This window comes from Sesamum indicum, linkage group LG15 (assembly GCF_000512975.1).
Source record: "Sesamum indicum cultivar Zhongzhi No. 13 linkage group LG15, S_indicum_v1.0, whole genome shotgun sequence".
Lineage (NCBI taxonomy): Eukaryota > Viridiplantae > Streptophyta > Magnoliopsida > Lamiales > Pedaliaceae > Sesamum > Sesamum indicum.
In genome coordinates this window covers 6,535,925-6,551,205 of record NC_026159.1, presented here as the reverse complement: position 1 = coordinate 6,551,205, position 15,281 = coordinate 6,535,925, and the positions used below count along the sequence as shown (strand labels likewise).

Genomic DNA, 15,281 nt, shown 5'->3' with positions numbered 1-15,281 from the left:
AAAAGCTTACACTCTGAATGTACGTCGAATCGAAATCAATTTTTGTAGAGAGAGAAAGAGGGGAGATGACCGGTGAGGGAAATGAACTGAATGGAATATCTAGGATGGTGCAGTCTTAACAGAATGGGGGGGGAGTGATGGAGGGAGATTTTAAACCGGAGATGGGCAAAATGGTCCAGTTACAAAAAAAGACATCTGGGTTGACCCTAGCCTCTCGCGCGCTGCCCGTTCGGAAGATGTACGGGCCTCGTTCCTTTCCGCTTCGCTTTCTTCTCCCGCTCGCTCCTTGTCATCTTTCCTTCCCCAACAAACTAAAATGTGAAGAATTCCTCAACCTTCTTCTTGCACATTTTCCTTTTTCTTGCATTGTCTAATGATAAATAATGTACTCTTTTTTAATATTTTTTTTAATAGTAAAATTCATATTATACATATATATATATTTATTTGATGTTGAGTATCTTTTATAAAATTCGTATCGAAATCCATCCTAGCTTATTTTTAATTTTCAGACAAATTTTGGATTTATTTTGTTGATTTATGGTCTTTACGACATAGTCCCGGTACATCATAAACCGAAATATGTATGGATCCACTGTGATCTTTCCATCATTTCGACATCTATAGCTTACGTGGAATTATATAATTAGAGGAAATTTATAACTTGTCATCTTCCATACTCCAAGTACAAATTTTGCTATAGTAGCATTCTTACGATCTTTATTCACTTATCACCTACGATCTATCTCGCTTCAGTATAAAAAGATTATTGTTGAGACTTTCCCCCTATAATTCTGACAATGATTAATTTTATAAACTTTGCAATAGAGAGTTTAAGGTGCGTCTTACTCACTGTCAATAGCAATATCCTAAAATACATAAACTCGACAAACAATTTATCATAACAACAATTTGTATATAAAATAAATGAAGATTGCATTCTTCTACTCCTCATTTGAACTCAACTAATAATAGTTTTTACTTCTGAGTAAAAAGTTTAGTATACATATAAATATTATTCTGCATAGTACTTGATGGATAATACCTCATTTTTTTTTTTTTTTGTTAAGTTGGTTATGTATTTTTGTTTTGTTTTGTTAGTGTTAGTATTGGCCAAATCATAACGAAAGAATGTCGAGTAAAAGAAAATTTTAAAAAAATATGTAAATTTTAATTTCAAAAAAAATATCAATTTATCAATTTCAAAAAAATTGGGATACTTGTTTAATGCAATTTATCCTCTATAATATTATAAATAAATAAATTACTTTTATATGGAGAAAAAAGTTAGCAATTTATCTCTTGTGTTTTTTAAAATAAAGTAATTTATCTTTATGTCTAATAAAAATAGAGTAATTTATATTTTGTTATCCGAACTATGTTCGTTTTTACACTTTGCCATTGAATTTTTTTTTTAATCAACTTACCATCTCAATTTTGTGAATTTTGCATTTTGTTATATATGACTATTTTCTTGTTGATTTTTTTTTTTTGGAATAACATTATATGTTGTGCATATGTGGAAAATATCACATCACATAACTCTTATTTGTCACATGTACACTGCATGTGATGTGTTTTTCAACAAAAAACTTGGTTGAAAAATAATTATAAATGGCAAAGTACGAAATTTCGTAAAGTGAAGATGATAAATTGACACACAAAAAAAAAAGTTTAGATGCCAAAGCGTAAATATGATCATAGTTCAAATGTCAAAATATAATTAACCCTAAAAAATATAAGGAGATAAATTATTATATTTTAAAAAATATAAAAAAGACAAATTATTATTATTTTTTTACAAGAATAATCACATATTTACAATAACACAGGGAGTTTGCTTGAATTTTTTGTTATAAGATACTAATACTTGAGCAATTAATCTTTATATGTATTTAAGATTAATGATATATCCAAGATATCCTTTTTCACAAATATTACGCTATTTTATAAAAAATTATGCGCATATAAGTGTATTAATGTAAGTGAATTAATGTAAATAAATAATATATTTGCATAAATTTATTTTGTGTTCATAATAATAAATAAATAAATAATAAAAGAACGATAGTATAAAATAAAATAATGTAAAATTATATTTTTTTTATTGTAAATAATTCTGTATATAAGTTATGTTCTGGGTTCTCGTCGCACTGCAACGAGTTTGTACGTTATTCGCTCTTTTACATTCCTCGTCTCTCCTCCATTTTACCTCCGCACCGCTTTTGCTTCACAGCTCGCAGAGGTAATTCCTAAATTGCTCTCCTCTTCCGCCTCTGTTCTACATGTAATGACAGCTTCCTCTTCTTTCTTTTTTTGATTTTTTTTTTGGTATTCTATATTTTCATTTTTGCGGATTGTTGTGGGGATGTTTTGATACATGTATCGGTGCAGAAGCCTGTGCAAATGGATTAGTGGAGATTGGTTATCAAGTTCTTATTTTTGTTAATGGATGTGATGTTTTAGTATTTTTTGTTTTTTCTTTTCTCAAATGGTGTGCTTTGAAAATTAGGTATTGAACTCTTTGATCACTTTGAATTTCATTTGAGTTGGCTAACGGTCTGGAGTGCATTAGGGTTTTTCGTTTTAATCTGAAATTTAATTGAGGAGGGTTGATTTGCTACTCAAGTGCCTTATCTTGTTTTGATGTTTCTAGGAAAAGCGGTTTACCTGCTTTTCTCTCTTTGTTTCTTGAAACAGACGTGGATCCATATTCTTTTGCTGGTGACTGTGTTATAATTTAGTTGCTCAATTCAATTAGCTCTTTTATGTATAGATGATGTCTAAGACTTGCAAAAGAAATGTAGGTCTTGGTTGCAGCTGAACTGCGAACTTTATTGTTCTAGGCTTTGTTGTGCTTCTATTTTTGTCTTTGTTTTAGTGACTTATAACCTCATGGTAGTAATTGAAGATGTTCGGTACTAGAAGTTGTAGCTAAATATCTTCTGGGATTATGTGGGATGAGTATACTGACGGCAACATTTTGTGTTCCTTTAAATCTTCCCATAATGAGGAAGGTGAAAATCACTGTATGCATGGGGGAGTTCTTGGTTGATTATGATTGTGAACATCTTCTAAATGACCTCTTTTGATAAATATCTCTGTAAATAGAGCAGAAAGTCTTTTTACCTGCAGTAATTCCTCGTGCTGTTTGATGGCAGATGAATGTAGAAAAACTAAGGAAGATGGCTGGCTCAGTCCGCACCGGAGGGAAGGGTACAATGAGAAGGTCTGTCTTTTATAATATTTGACTGGTTCTCTGTCATATGCTAAGTAATTCCACAAAGTAGTTTCACAGAGGAAAACTGTGTAATAGAAGAGAAGTACATTTGATTTTTCAACATGTTTTAATCAAATTAGAGTATGGGACATCCTTTTTGCTTCTTAACTAAATATCTTGGATAATTGCAGAAAGAAGAAGGCTGTACACAAGACAACCACGACAGATGACAAAAGGCTTCAAAGCACCTTGAAAAGAATAGGAGTGAATGCTATACCTGCAATTGAAGAAGTCAATATTTTCAAGGAGGATGTAGTCATCCAGTTCATTAATCCTAAAGGTATAAACTATGTTGCTGAATTGGAAGTTCCTCAACTGGCTTTTGTATTTTGTAAAATGCAGTTTTTCTTTCACTTAACTCTGCTTTTCTTGTTTTCTACTTCTCAGTCCAAGCATCCATTGCAGCTAACACTTGGGTCGTCAGTGGTTCTCCTCAGAACAAGAGTAAGTCTGCAGCTCTTCTCAAAATGGTTCAAATGATTGAATTAAATATCCATAAGAAAACTGATAGTACTTGTTATCCATTCTTTTAGTTTACACTTGTGAATGTTTTTTAGGTATTTTTCATGGTATGCAACACTTAGGATATCCAATTCTAGTTAACATAAAATTGGCTTTCTTCTTTCCAGAGGCAGAGACATTAGAACATCACATCATATGCTTGTTTATGTTGTATTTAGGCATCTAACTTCTTCCAATTATGGATAGTACCTTTCTATTTTTGGTTTCTGGTGAATATGAAAAAAAAAAAAAAAAAAAATTGATTTTTGAACTTTGTGTATATCCTTTCTAACTTAGCTTGATGTTTCTTTTGCTATGTTCCTCAGAATTGCAAGACATTCTTCCTCAAATTATTCACCAATTGGGTAGGTGTATTTTTTCTTTGCTTTTGGTATTAGTTCTCTTCAGTATCTGCAAAAGTCTTAGTTTTGAGAAGTCCACCGTCAACAGGTCCAGATAACTTGGAGAACTTGAAGAAATTGGCTGAACAGTTCCAGAAGCAGGCGCCTGCAGCTGGTAATGGTTCTGCATTCAGTGCTACTGAGGCACCAGATGATGATGATGAGGTGCCGGACCTTGTAGCTGGTGAGACATTCGAAGCTGCTGCGGAGGAGGGTCACCCCCACGCTTCTTAATGGTCAACATTCCAACTTATTGTCATTGCCCATATTCTAAATATTTTTGAAATCTGTTACATTACTTTATTCGATGTCAATTATGATCTATAACAGAAAGCTGGTAGAGTGCTTGAATTAGTAACTTAATGCTTTCACAAAGCTTCATATATTATAAATGGGTAAGTATAAAACCAACATTTGTTAAGGAAATCCCCTAAACTACCATTGTGATTTCTGAAGTATTGCACACATGCTGAGTATCAATAAGCCTTACTGCGGTTAACTTTTTGGGTAAGTGATATGTTATGCACTTATTATTATATCTTTTCTATTAGTAATCCTTGATTTCATCGTCTAAATGGGAAGCATTGGATGTGAGGAACTATTAACAACCCTTGCATCTAAAATTCTTAGAGATTATGGTCCAAATATTAAACAGTGGTTCCTGTTTTGGTTTGAGTCCTGCGGTGCGGCCTTGCTGGCACAATATCCATGAGGAATGCTATCTGATTGATCACTTAATTATACTGGTAATAGTATTGATAGTATCAAATCTAATTGGTGCAACATTGATGCAACAATGAGATTCATTCAATTAGATAAATTGGTTATAGTCATTGATACAACTTAACACCATTGCGTTTCCTTACATTTTCATTAGCTAATGAACGTCTGTTGATTAATTCTTTAATTAGTAAACAATCCTGAGAACATATGCAAGATTTAATTTATCAATAACATTAAGAACAAGAAAGACTCAATTTTGATTAATAAATTTCTATGAGTATTTATTTAAACTAGATTGTGTTTTCTCCACAACATAATCAACTGGTACGGCATACTAAATTATGGTGTGTTGTTAACAAATAATTATAGATTTTAAGTTTGACTCCAGCTCAAAGGCAAGCTCAAGTATTTCAATTTATGGCTCGTAAGCGTTTGTTTTAAAGTACTTTATATAGTTAATTTATATCTAAATTGTCTATTTATATAATAATATGATTTTTCACTTATGTTATTTAATATCTTTAAAGCTAAAATTAACTCATTGATCTACTTTTTCTTTTTTCCTTCTCTTCTGAAGAACTATTTAATATAATGCACATGCCTTTTGTTAGTATCAATACTTAATTTGTTTTACTTCCATGAAAATAACAAGTTTGATATATGATATTGCTATATGTTTTTAGAATTAAAAATACAATTATTTTTCTGTGCAAAAGAATTTAGACAAATAACATTACTTTTTATATTTATGTTGTTTGTGAAGATATTTAAATATGCACAATAAATATGAATAATTTCTTATAAGTTTGTGCTAATTAAATTTGGTATTCCCATAAATTAATAATAAAGATAATAATAGTAATATATAATGGAAAAACTATATATATGTTTATAAATATTAAGAATGATGATTCGAACTGAATAGTTATTGTGTATATTATTAAATTTAGTTTGCTTTATTTTATATATCTCTTAATCTAATCTATGAATGATAATGTGTCCGGGTTCCGTACATTTGTTGGGCGTGGTGGGAGTTGAGTTCCCTTCATTTTGTCTTTGAGATTACTACATTTATAGAGAGAGAGAGAGAGAGAGGCGGTAGCTTGGGTGGGGCTTTGCACCCACGTGCTCTTGCCCCACTTCATTCTTTCTTTTCTTTTTTATCTTTTAACAATTTTTGATAATTTACGATTTAATCCCCTCTAACTTTTCAAAATATTAATTTAACCCCACTAATTTTATAAGGTTTCAGCTTAGTTCCTAGAGCTTTTAATATATTCTTATTACACCTCATAATTTAATTATCAACTAAATTTCTTTACTAATTAGCGATTAGTTCTACAATTATGTATTATAATTTTTGGGGCGTCACATTTATCAAATGAGTTTAAAATTTCAATGGGCTAAAGAATTAAATATATTTTATTTTATATAAAATTCAAATATAAATTTTACAAAAATTGGCTTTGTAATGTGGATCTTTGATAATATATGAGTTTGAGATTGTATAATTTGAACATGAAATTCTTCTAAAAATATTAATTATTTTATCAATTTGTTATATATATAGTTTAAAATACTAATTATATATTTAGCGATGCGGTGCATTTTTGGAGGTTTTTTTAAGTTTTAAATTAAAACCAAATCGATAGTGCGGTGCGATTTTATTCTAAATTTATAATTATGGTTTTAAAATAAATAATAAAAAATGGTCTGACCTGAGTTGGTTCAGATGGTTTTAATTTTTTTTTATCATCATTATAAGTCAATCAAGAGAAAATATAATTTTTCATTCATTTTTTTGTTAATATCAACAAATTTTGTAAATTTTAACTAACGGATGAACTTATTTACTAAACATAAGTAAATTTTAGAGGTGTTAAATATAATTTTTCAAACTATAAAAAATTTACATATAATTCCACCACATCTCAGAAGAGGGAAATGTATTTATCCCAAATAATAAGTTTTCCTTCCTGTACACATCATAATTTAATTTATTTACAATTGCAACTTGATATAAAAATAAATAAATAATATCTTTTGTTACATCTCGAGTAAATAATAATAATAATAATAAAGAAAACATTAGTAAAGACTAAGAGTGAATTAATTGAAAATTAGTGGGATCATATAGATATTTGGATTCAATGGCCAATGTATTAATAAAAAATATTAATCAAGCTATTACATCAATTATTAAAAAAGTTGACTTTTACATATTTACTTTATTAATTAGAATCATAAGTAATTAATAAGTGAAAAAGTGAATAACCCAAAATCTTCCATTAAAAAGTTTTTCTCACTATAGTAATACCTTAAGTTACGAAACGAAAAAAATCAAACTGCTACTAATGAGTGAAAAGTACTATTTTCTTAGTATATATTATTAATAAAATAAAAGAATTCGTGTAATAGTATCACAAACTGTTATTTGTAAGTGAAAAAGTATTTTTTATTTTTATATTAATATGGATATAATCTTGCAAAATAAGTAATAAACTCAAGCTATAAATAGATGGCTGTTTCTAACGGCACAGCCCATCAATACATAGCTATGGAATTCAGCTCTGCCCTCTATGCAGCCATTGCCTTCTTCCTTCTTCTCTACTATTACCTCCTCTATTCAAAGTCCGCTAAGCTATCTACCCAAAAATCCAAATCGCCACCTGAAGCTGGCGGCGCGAGGCCTTTTACAGGCCATCTCCACCTCATGAATGGCGGCACCTCCACCGGACTTCCTCACATCAACTTAGCCGCCCTGGCCGACAAATACGGGCCTGTTTTCACCATCCGTCTCGGTGTACGCCGAGTCCTGGTCGTGAGCAGCTGGGAACTTGCCAAAGAACTGTTCACCACACGCGATGTGGCAATCTCCTCCCGTCCAAATTTCAGAGCTGCCAAACACTTGAGCTACGACTTCGCCATGTTCGCGTTCTCCCCATATGGCCCATACTGGCGCGAGCTGCGCAAGCTGACCTCCGTTGAGCTGCTCTCAAGCCGCAGGCTTGAGCTGCTGAGCCACGTACGTGTGTCAGAAACTATGCAGTCCGTAAACGAGCTTTATAAGCTCTGGGAAGAGAAAAGAGACGGGTCGGGCCGCATGTTGGTGGACATGAAGCGATGGTTCAAGGACTTGACTTTGAATGTGATTCTCAGGATGGTGGCGGGGAAGAGATACTGTGGTGGTGGATCCGATGCGGAGGAGACGAGGCGGTGCCACCAGGTACTGAGGGAGTTCCTCGAGTTGGCGGGGGCGTTTGTGGCAGCTGACGCCTTGCCTTATCTAGGGTGGCTGGATATAGGTGGATGGGAGAAAAGAATGAAGAAAACTGCGGAGGAAATGGACGGAATTGTAGGAGGATGGTTGGCGGAGCATAGGGAAAAGGAATATTCCGGCAAGAATCAGAAGCCGCAGGACTTCATGGATGTGATGCTGTCAGCTGTGCGGAGCGCGGACCTTCAGACTCAATATGATGCTGATACCATAATCAAAGCAACATGCCTGGTCTGTCAAATAACTATGAGGGTGTTCAGCTAAATTTATTTAAAAATATTTTATAAATTCGTATATTTTATAAAATATTTTTTTAATTTATTAGATGTTGGATGTTATTATTTTAAAATAAAATTTTTAAGTATTTTAATAACCTAAGATTATAAATGTTATTATTGACAATTTTGTAACCAAGAATAGGTCCAAAATTGAAAATTAAATTTTAAAAAATAATTAAACTATTCTTACTTTTTTAAGCAAAGGGATTTTATGAACTACCAAGATTTTTTTTTGAATCATATAAGCTCCATATATTTTTGACAAAAATTAGCAAACATCTTTCAATATTTATAAGTTTTAAAACATGTTATAAGATACTTAATTTAAAGAGTATATGAGTTCACCTAAACACCCTTGATCATGTAGCTTAGTTACCTGTTAATTTCAGCCAAGCACAACTTGAACTCTATGCATCAAGAACTCCTTTTGGAGATTGATGGATATGCCAATTCAAGGCTCGCAAATTTAATTAGTTTGAATCGACTTGGCCAGGTTTTGATCAGTGGAGGTAGCGACACCACAACGGTCATGTTGGTATGGACACTCTCCCTCCTGTTGAACAATCGTCATGTCTTGAGAAAGGCTCAAGAAGAACTAGACAAGCACGTCGGGAGAGAAAGGCGAGTAAACGACTCAGACATCAGCAATCTAGTCTATCTCAATACCATCATCAAAGAGACTCTGAGATTGTATCCTGCCGCCCCTATAGGAGGTATACGGGAGTTCATCGAAGAGAGCCATATAGGAGGCTACCATGTCCCAAAGGGCACATGGCTAATAATGAACTTGTGGAAGTTGCATCGCGATCCAAACGTGTGGGGAGACGACGCGTTGGAGTTTAGGCCGGAGAGGTTTTTGAGTAGAGACAAAAATGTGGATGTGAAGGGGCATGATTTTGAGTTGATACCATTTGGTGCAGGTAGGAGAATTTGCCCTGGAGTGACTATTGGGCTGCAAATGTTGCATTTGGTGCTGGCTAACTTATTGCATGCTTTTGAGGTGTCAACTGTGAGTGATGAAATGGTTGATATGAGTGAGAGTGCTGGATTGACTAACATGAAAGCCACCCCACTTGATGCTCTTGTTGCGCCAAGACTATCTCCTACTCTTTACATATAATTAGGTTAATTAAGAATATTTGATTATCTTTTCCTTTATTTTCTCTTTTGTGTTTTTGTCTTTAATATGAGTGGGATGTATAATCTGTTTCAGTTTGTCTAAGTTTGAATTATGTGTTAGCTTCTGTATCTTGTAATATATGTCAAGAAGTTATTATGATCAGCACTCAACTGTATAACTTTTGACAATTATGAGAGTTGGCAATAAAGAAAAAAGAGTAAAAGATGCTGGCAATAAAACTACTGTCTTAACCTCAAATTTGAAAGACGTCGTCGTCTTTCCTGTTTCATTCTTATCTTTCACACACAACATTGAGGACGAAAAGGTTATAATATGTCCTCCCCACACTGTCTTCTAGGGTTTTCTTCCCCCACACGATATAGATGCAGCAAACAAATACCCAACTGAGACGAGGATGAATAGGCACGTGGAAATGTTGTGTAGCTATTTTTGGCAAGATTGAATATTTGCTTTCTATATAGAACTAAATTTGTGAATGGCGATGCCAATTTGAAGTTGGAGTCGTGCCTAACTCCTAACTCCCCCTCTCGGAAATCTCCAAACCCCCCAACCCCACCTTATTATATTCACAAATTTATTAGTATATGTGTGAACCCATCCTTCCTTCATCACAATTGCTAGTCAAAAATAGGATTAAATGTAATTTTCGTCCTCTAACTATAACCTAATTTCATTTTAGTCCTTTATCTATTTAGGATTTGAATTTGGTCCTTTATGTAATTAAATTGCTCAATTTTAGTCCTATTTTGACCGAAAATTTACACGTGGCTCCTACGTGGATATTTAAATTGGGGCTGAGATCTCATTGGTTGAAATTTAAATGACTTGGCATTTTTGAATTTAAAAAAAAAATACATGGCCGCCGCAAAAATACATTCCGCCGCTGTTTTCTCCTCCGTCACGCCGACCCACGGTCGCGAACTGATACTGTTAGATTCGCCTGCTCATTGCGGTTCTAATGGTACTAGTTTCACCAATTTTCATCAACTAGGCGAAAAGATACATCCACTTGAAGCTCTCGATCGTCGTTCGCCGCGAAACCACATTCCACCGTCGTTTTCTCCGTCGTCACGCTGACCCACGGTCGTGTACCACCACTGTTCGCTTCCTCTCGTCGTTGCGAGTTGTTTGAGACCAGTCCCGTCATTTTTCATCAACTGTGTGCAAAGATCTTGCAATTTTCATCTTCTCGCCATCATTGTCCATCGCGCCGCCGTCCGATGGCAGTGTTTGGCCATGTAATTTTTTTTTTTTAAATTCGAAAATTACCAAGTCATTTAAATTTCAACCAATGATATTCCAGCCTCAATTTAAATGTCATGTAGAAGCCACGTGTAAATTTCTAATGGCCTTGGTTTTTTTCCGGCCAAAATAGGATTAAAATTGAGCAATTTAATTACATAGAGGACCAAATTCAAACCCTAAATAAATAAAAGATTAAAATGGGATTGTGTTATAGTTAAAGGACGAAAATTACATTTAATCCTAAAAAATATATAGTGGAAGCCGACAGCATTACATGGTTGCTTTTATTCCTGTGACTGTTTGATGTTACTCCCCATCTATCAAACAAACATCGTACCTGACCAGAATTCTCATAAAATTACAAATAAAAAAGACTTTGGAAGATACAAATTCTTGACATTTCCTCTCTCTCTTAAATTATATAATTATCTCAATATTTTAACAAATTAAATAACTAAGATATAAGATCAATATATCAATATAATTATATGTATACTATGAAAAAAACTACAATATCATATAAAATAAAATAAACATCTATCCAATTAATGAGATTTGAACTCATAATTTCAAATTAATTAATGAGATCTCAACTTTAATCAATTTGATAAAATATCACGCAAGAAATTGTTGACTTATAGTGAAGAAGTAATACAAAGCTCCAAGAAGAAGAAGAGAAATCCAATTGGAATCCGCAGGCATGCAGAGAGTGTTTGGGCTCCACCTCCCACGTATTGGTTATTTTATATCCTCAATAAATTATATTTTACTCTTTTTTCTTTATTGCCAAACCTCATAATTGTCAAAAGTTATACAGTTGAGTGATGATCATAAAAACTTCTTGACTATAAATATATCAAGACACGGAAGCAAACACATAATTGAAACTTAGACAAACTGAAACATATTATACATCCCACTGATATTAAAGACAAAAACACAAAAAAGAAAATGAAGGAAAAGATCATCAAATATCCTTAATTAACCTAATTATATGTAAAGAGTAGGAGGTAGTCTTGGGGCGACAAGAACATCAAGTGGTGTGGCTTTCATGTTAGTCAATCCAGCACTCTCACTCATATCAACCATTTCATCACTCACAGTTGAGACCTCGAAAGCATGCAACAAATTAGCCAGTACCAAATGCAACATTTGCAGCCCAATAGTCACTCCAGGGCAAATTCTCCTACCTGCACCAAATGGTATCAACTCAAAATCATGCCCCTTCACATCCACATTTTTGCCTCTACTCAAAAACCTCTCCGGCTTAAACTCCAAGGCGTCGTCTCCCCACACGTTTGGATCACGATGTAACTTCCACAAGTTCACTATTAGCCATGTGCCCTTCGGGACATGGTAGCCTCCTATATGGCTGTCTTCGATGAACTCCCGTGTTCCTCCTATAGGGCCAGCAGGGTACAATCTCAAAGTCTCTTTGATGATGGCATTCAGATAGACTAGATTGCTGATATCTGAATTGTCTACTCGCCTTTCTCTCCCGACATGCTTGTCTAGCTCTTCTTGAGCCTTTTTAAAGACATGACGATTGTTCAACAGGAGGGAGAGTGTCCATACCAACATGACCGTCGTGGTGTCGCTACCTCCACTGATCAAAACCTGGCCAAGTCGATTTAAATGAATTAAATTTTCTAGCTTTGAATTGGCTTATCCATCAATCTCCAAAAGGAGTTCTTTGATGCATAGAGTTCAAGTCGTGCTTAGCTGAAATTAACAGGTAACTTAGCTATATGATCAAGGGTGTTAAGGTAAACTCATAAACTCTTTAAATTAAATATCTTATAAGATGTTTTAAAACTTATAAATGTCGGAAGATGTTTGCTAATTTTTGTCAAAAAGATGGAGCTTATATGATTCAAAAATAAAATCTTGGCAGTTCATAAAATCCCTTTAATTAAAAAAGTAAGAATAGTTTAATTATTTTTAAAATTTAATTTCAATTTTGGACCTATTCTTAGTCATAAACTTGTCGATAATAACATTTTGTAACTTTCATATTCTTATTTTATTAAAATACTTAAAAAAATTATTTTAAAATAATATAATCCATCATCTAATAAATTAAAAAAATATTTTATGAAATATACAAACTTATAAAATATTTTAAATAAATTTAGCTGAACACCCTCATAGTTATTTGACAAACCACGCATGTTGCTTTGATGATGGTATCAGCATCATATTGAGTCTGAAGGTCCGCGCTTCGCACAGCTGACAGCATCACATCCATGAAGTCCTGCGGCTTCTGATTCTTGCCGGAATATTCCTCTTCCCTATGCTCCGCCAACCATCCTCCTACAATTCCGTCCATTTCCTCTGCAGTTTTCTTCATTCTCTTCTCCCATCCACCTATATCCAGCCACCCTAGATAAGGCATGGCGTCAGCTGCCACGAACACCCCCGCCAACTTGAAGAACTCCCTCAGTACCTGGTGGCACCGTCTCGTCTCCTCTGCATCGGCTCCAACGCCACAGTATCTCTTCCCCGCCACCATGCTGAGGATCACATTCAAAGTCAAGTCCCCGAACCATCGCTTCATGTCCACCAACATGCAGCCCGACCCGTCTCTTTTCTCTTCCCAGAGCTTATAAAGCTCGTTTACGGACTGCAGAGTTTCTGACACACGTACGTGGCTCAGCAGCTCAAGCCTGCGGCTTGAGAGCAGCTCAACCGAGGTCAGCTTGCGCAGCTCGCGCCAGTATGAGCCATATGGGGAGAACCCGAACATGGCGAAGTCGTAGCTCAAGTGTTTGGCAGCTCTGAAGTTTGGACGGGAAGAGATTGCCACATCGCGTGTGGTGAACAGTTCTTTGGCAAGTTCCCAGCTGCTCACGATCAGGACTCGGCGTACACCGAGACGGATGGTGAAAACAGGCCCGTATTTGTCGGCCAGGGCTGCTAAGTTGATGTGAGGAAGTCCGGCGGAGGTGCCGCCATTCATGAGGTGGAGATGGCCTGTAAAAGGCCTCGCGCCGCCAGCTTCAGGTGGCGATTTGGATTTTTGGGTTGATAGCTTAGCGGACCTTGAATACAGGAGGTAATAGTAGAGAAGAAGAAAGAAGGTAATGGCTGCATAGAGGGCAGAGCTGAATTCCATAGCTATGGATCGATGGCTGTGCCGTTAGAAACAGCCATCTATTTATAGCTTGAGTGCAGAAGACCATAAGTTTTACTTTTTTACAGTTAATGGAACTAAAAGTAATAACTCCATAATCAATGAGATCAAAAATGTAAAATTTTAATGGTCACGTGCTAAGCATGTGCTATTTTCTACTAAATATTTAATGAAAATGTGCTACAGACCAAAATCAAAAGTGAGAATCCGTACACAACCAATGGGACCAAAGTGAAAAAATCCTAAATTACTAGACCGAAAATGTTGTTTCTTCCAATAATACTCTTAAGTTGATTTTCTTTTATTTTATTTTCTTTCTTTCTTTTTTGTTTTTTTTTTAATATGATATATCGTGTAGGAATGATGTGGAAGATATTTATAATATATTTAAAGACTGAAATTATTTATTATATGCACGTAAAAACGATATTTCATAACTGCTAATATAAAAAAAGGGCAATTTTTACACGTAAACGACAGTTTGTGGTACCATTATACATCAAATTTTAAAATACTGATTATACTCTTAAATATTTATACTAGTATAATTCCCCACGTTGTCTTTTAATCTATAATATACTATCATATATATCCTCTACTTTCGCTAATGTTAATTACTTGATCTACTTTTATAATATATCAATTGTTATTTTAAAATTTATATATATTGTATGTATTTAATTATATAGGTATGAAGATTGCGTGGAAGGATGATGATTATCTTTAGGAATGAAGGAATATTTGTCAAAACTAAGGAACGTGAAAGGTAAAGAAGAAATTTATCACAAAACTTGCATTCTTTCCTTTGTGGAATAAAATATCTGGTTATGTTGAATATTCTTCAACCTTCATTATCCAAGTGCCACGACTTTCCACGACATGTACTTAATTGTGTTTTGTCCACATTTGGGCTGTGGAGTTTCTTTCCATGTTCGATTTTTTTTTCAAATAATAACGATAAATTATTATTAATTGAAATAAATTGATTATAATTATTTTTGTGGAAAATTTAATTAAGAACATTACAATCATACTCTAATCAATAGTATTAAATAATTTGAATCCAACACCTATTATTAAAATAGATACCACACTTACTATTCAGTAGAAACAACCCATAATCTATGAAAGTAGGGTTCAAACTCATAATCTATGAAATTAGGGTCTCAACTTCACCAATTGAACTAGGCCCCGTTGGCCCTTTTATATTTGTTCAGCTTGAGATCATATCATTGAGGGGCAAAATTGTACTTTCACTCCGTATAAGGGAGGTTTGTATGCGGATAATCTCGAGCTTTATAG

General features: G+C 34.0%; 3 protein-coding genes across 3 annotated transcripts; 2 read left to right on the top strand and 1 right to left on the bottom strand.

Annotated features, from left to right (window-relative positions):
- On the top strand, positions 2,136–4,681 carry LOC105178084 (basic transcription factor 3). Its single transcript, XM_011101442.2, has 6 exons — positions 2,136–2,245; positions 3,162–3,229; positions 3,412–3,560; positions 3,668–3,724; positions 4,108–4,146; positions 4,232–4,681. The coding sequence occupies exons 2-6, from the start codon at positions 3,162–3,164 to the stop codon at positions 4,414–4,416; spliced, it is 498 nt and encodes a 165-aa protein (XP_011099744.1). The 5' UTR covers positions 2,136–2,245; the 3' UTR covers positions 4,417–4,681.
- Positions 7,362–9,819, top strand: LOC105178083 (cytochrome P450 CYP82D47-like). The gene is made up of 2 exons (XM_011101441.2): positions 7,362–8,413; positions 8,954–9,819. Exons 1-2 carry the CDS (start codon positions 7,424–7,426, stop codon positions 9,578–9,580), a joined length of 1,617 nt encoding a protein of 538 aa, XP_011099743.2. The 5' UTR covers positions 7,362–7,423; the 3' UTR covers positions 9,581–9,819.
- On the bottom strand, positions 11,669–13,988 carry LOC105178082 (cytochrome P450 CYP82D47-like). Its single transcript, XM_011101440.2, has 2 exons — positions 13,011–13,988; positions 11,669–12,463 (listed from the first exon to the last, which is right to left on the bottom strand). The coding sequence occupies exons 1-2, from the start codon at positions 13,959–13,961 to the stop codon at positions 11,837–11,839; spliced, it is 1,578 nt and encodes a 525-aa protein (XP_011099742.1). The 5' UTR covers positions 13,962–13,988; the 3' UTR covers positions 11,669–11,836.

Coding starts and splice junctions, on each gene's coding strand:
- LOC105178084 (XM_011101442.2), top strand. CDS start 3,162: ATGAATGTAGAAAAACTAAGGAAGATGGCTGGCTCAGTCCGCACCGGA. Junction 3,725..4,107: donor TGGTTCTCCTCAGAACAAGA/GTAAGTCTGCAG, acceptor TATGTTCCTCAG/AATTGCAAGACATTCTTCCT. Junction 4,147..4,231: donor TCAAATTATTCACCAATTGG/GTAGGTGTATTT, acceptor CACCGTCAACAG/GTCCAGATAACTTGGAGAAC.
- LOC105178082 (XM_011101440.2), bottom strand. CDS start 13,961: ATGGAATTCAGCTCTGCCCTCTATGCAGCCATTACCTTCTTTCTTCTT. Junction 12,464..13,010: donor TCATCAAAGCAACATGCGTG/GTTTGTCAAATA, acceptor CGACTTGGCCAG/GTTTTGATCAGTGGAGGTAG.
- LOC105178083 (XM_011101441.2), top strand. CDS start 7,424: ATGGCTGTTTCTAACGGCACAGCCCATCAATACATAGCTATGGAATTC. Junction 8,414..8,953: donor TAATCAAAGCAACATGCCTG/GTCTGTCAAATA, acceptor CGACTTGGCCAG/GTTTTGATCAGTGGAGGTAG.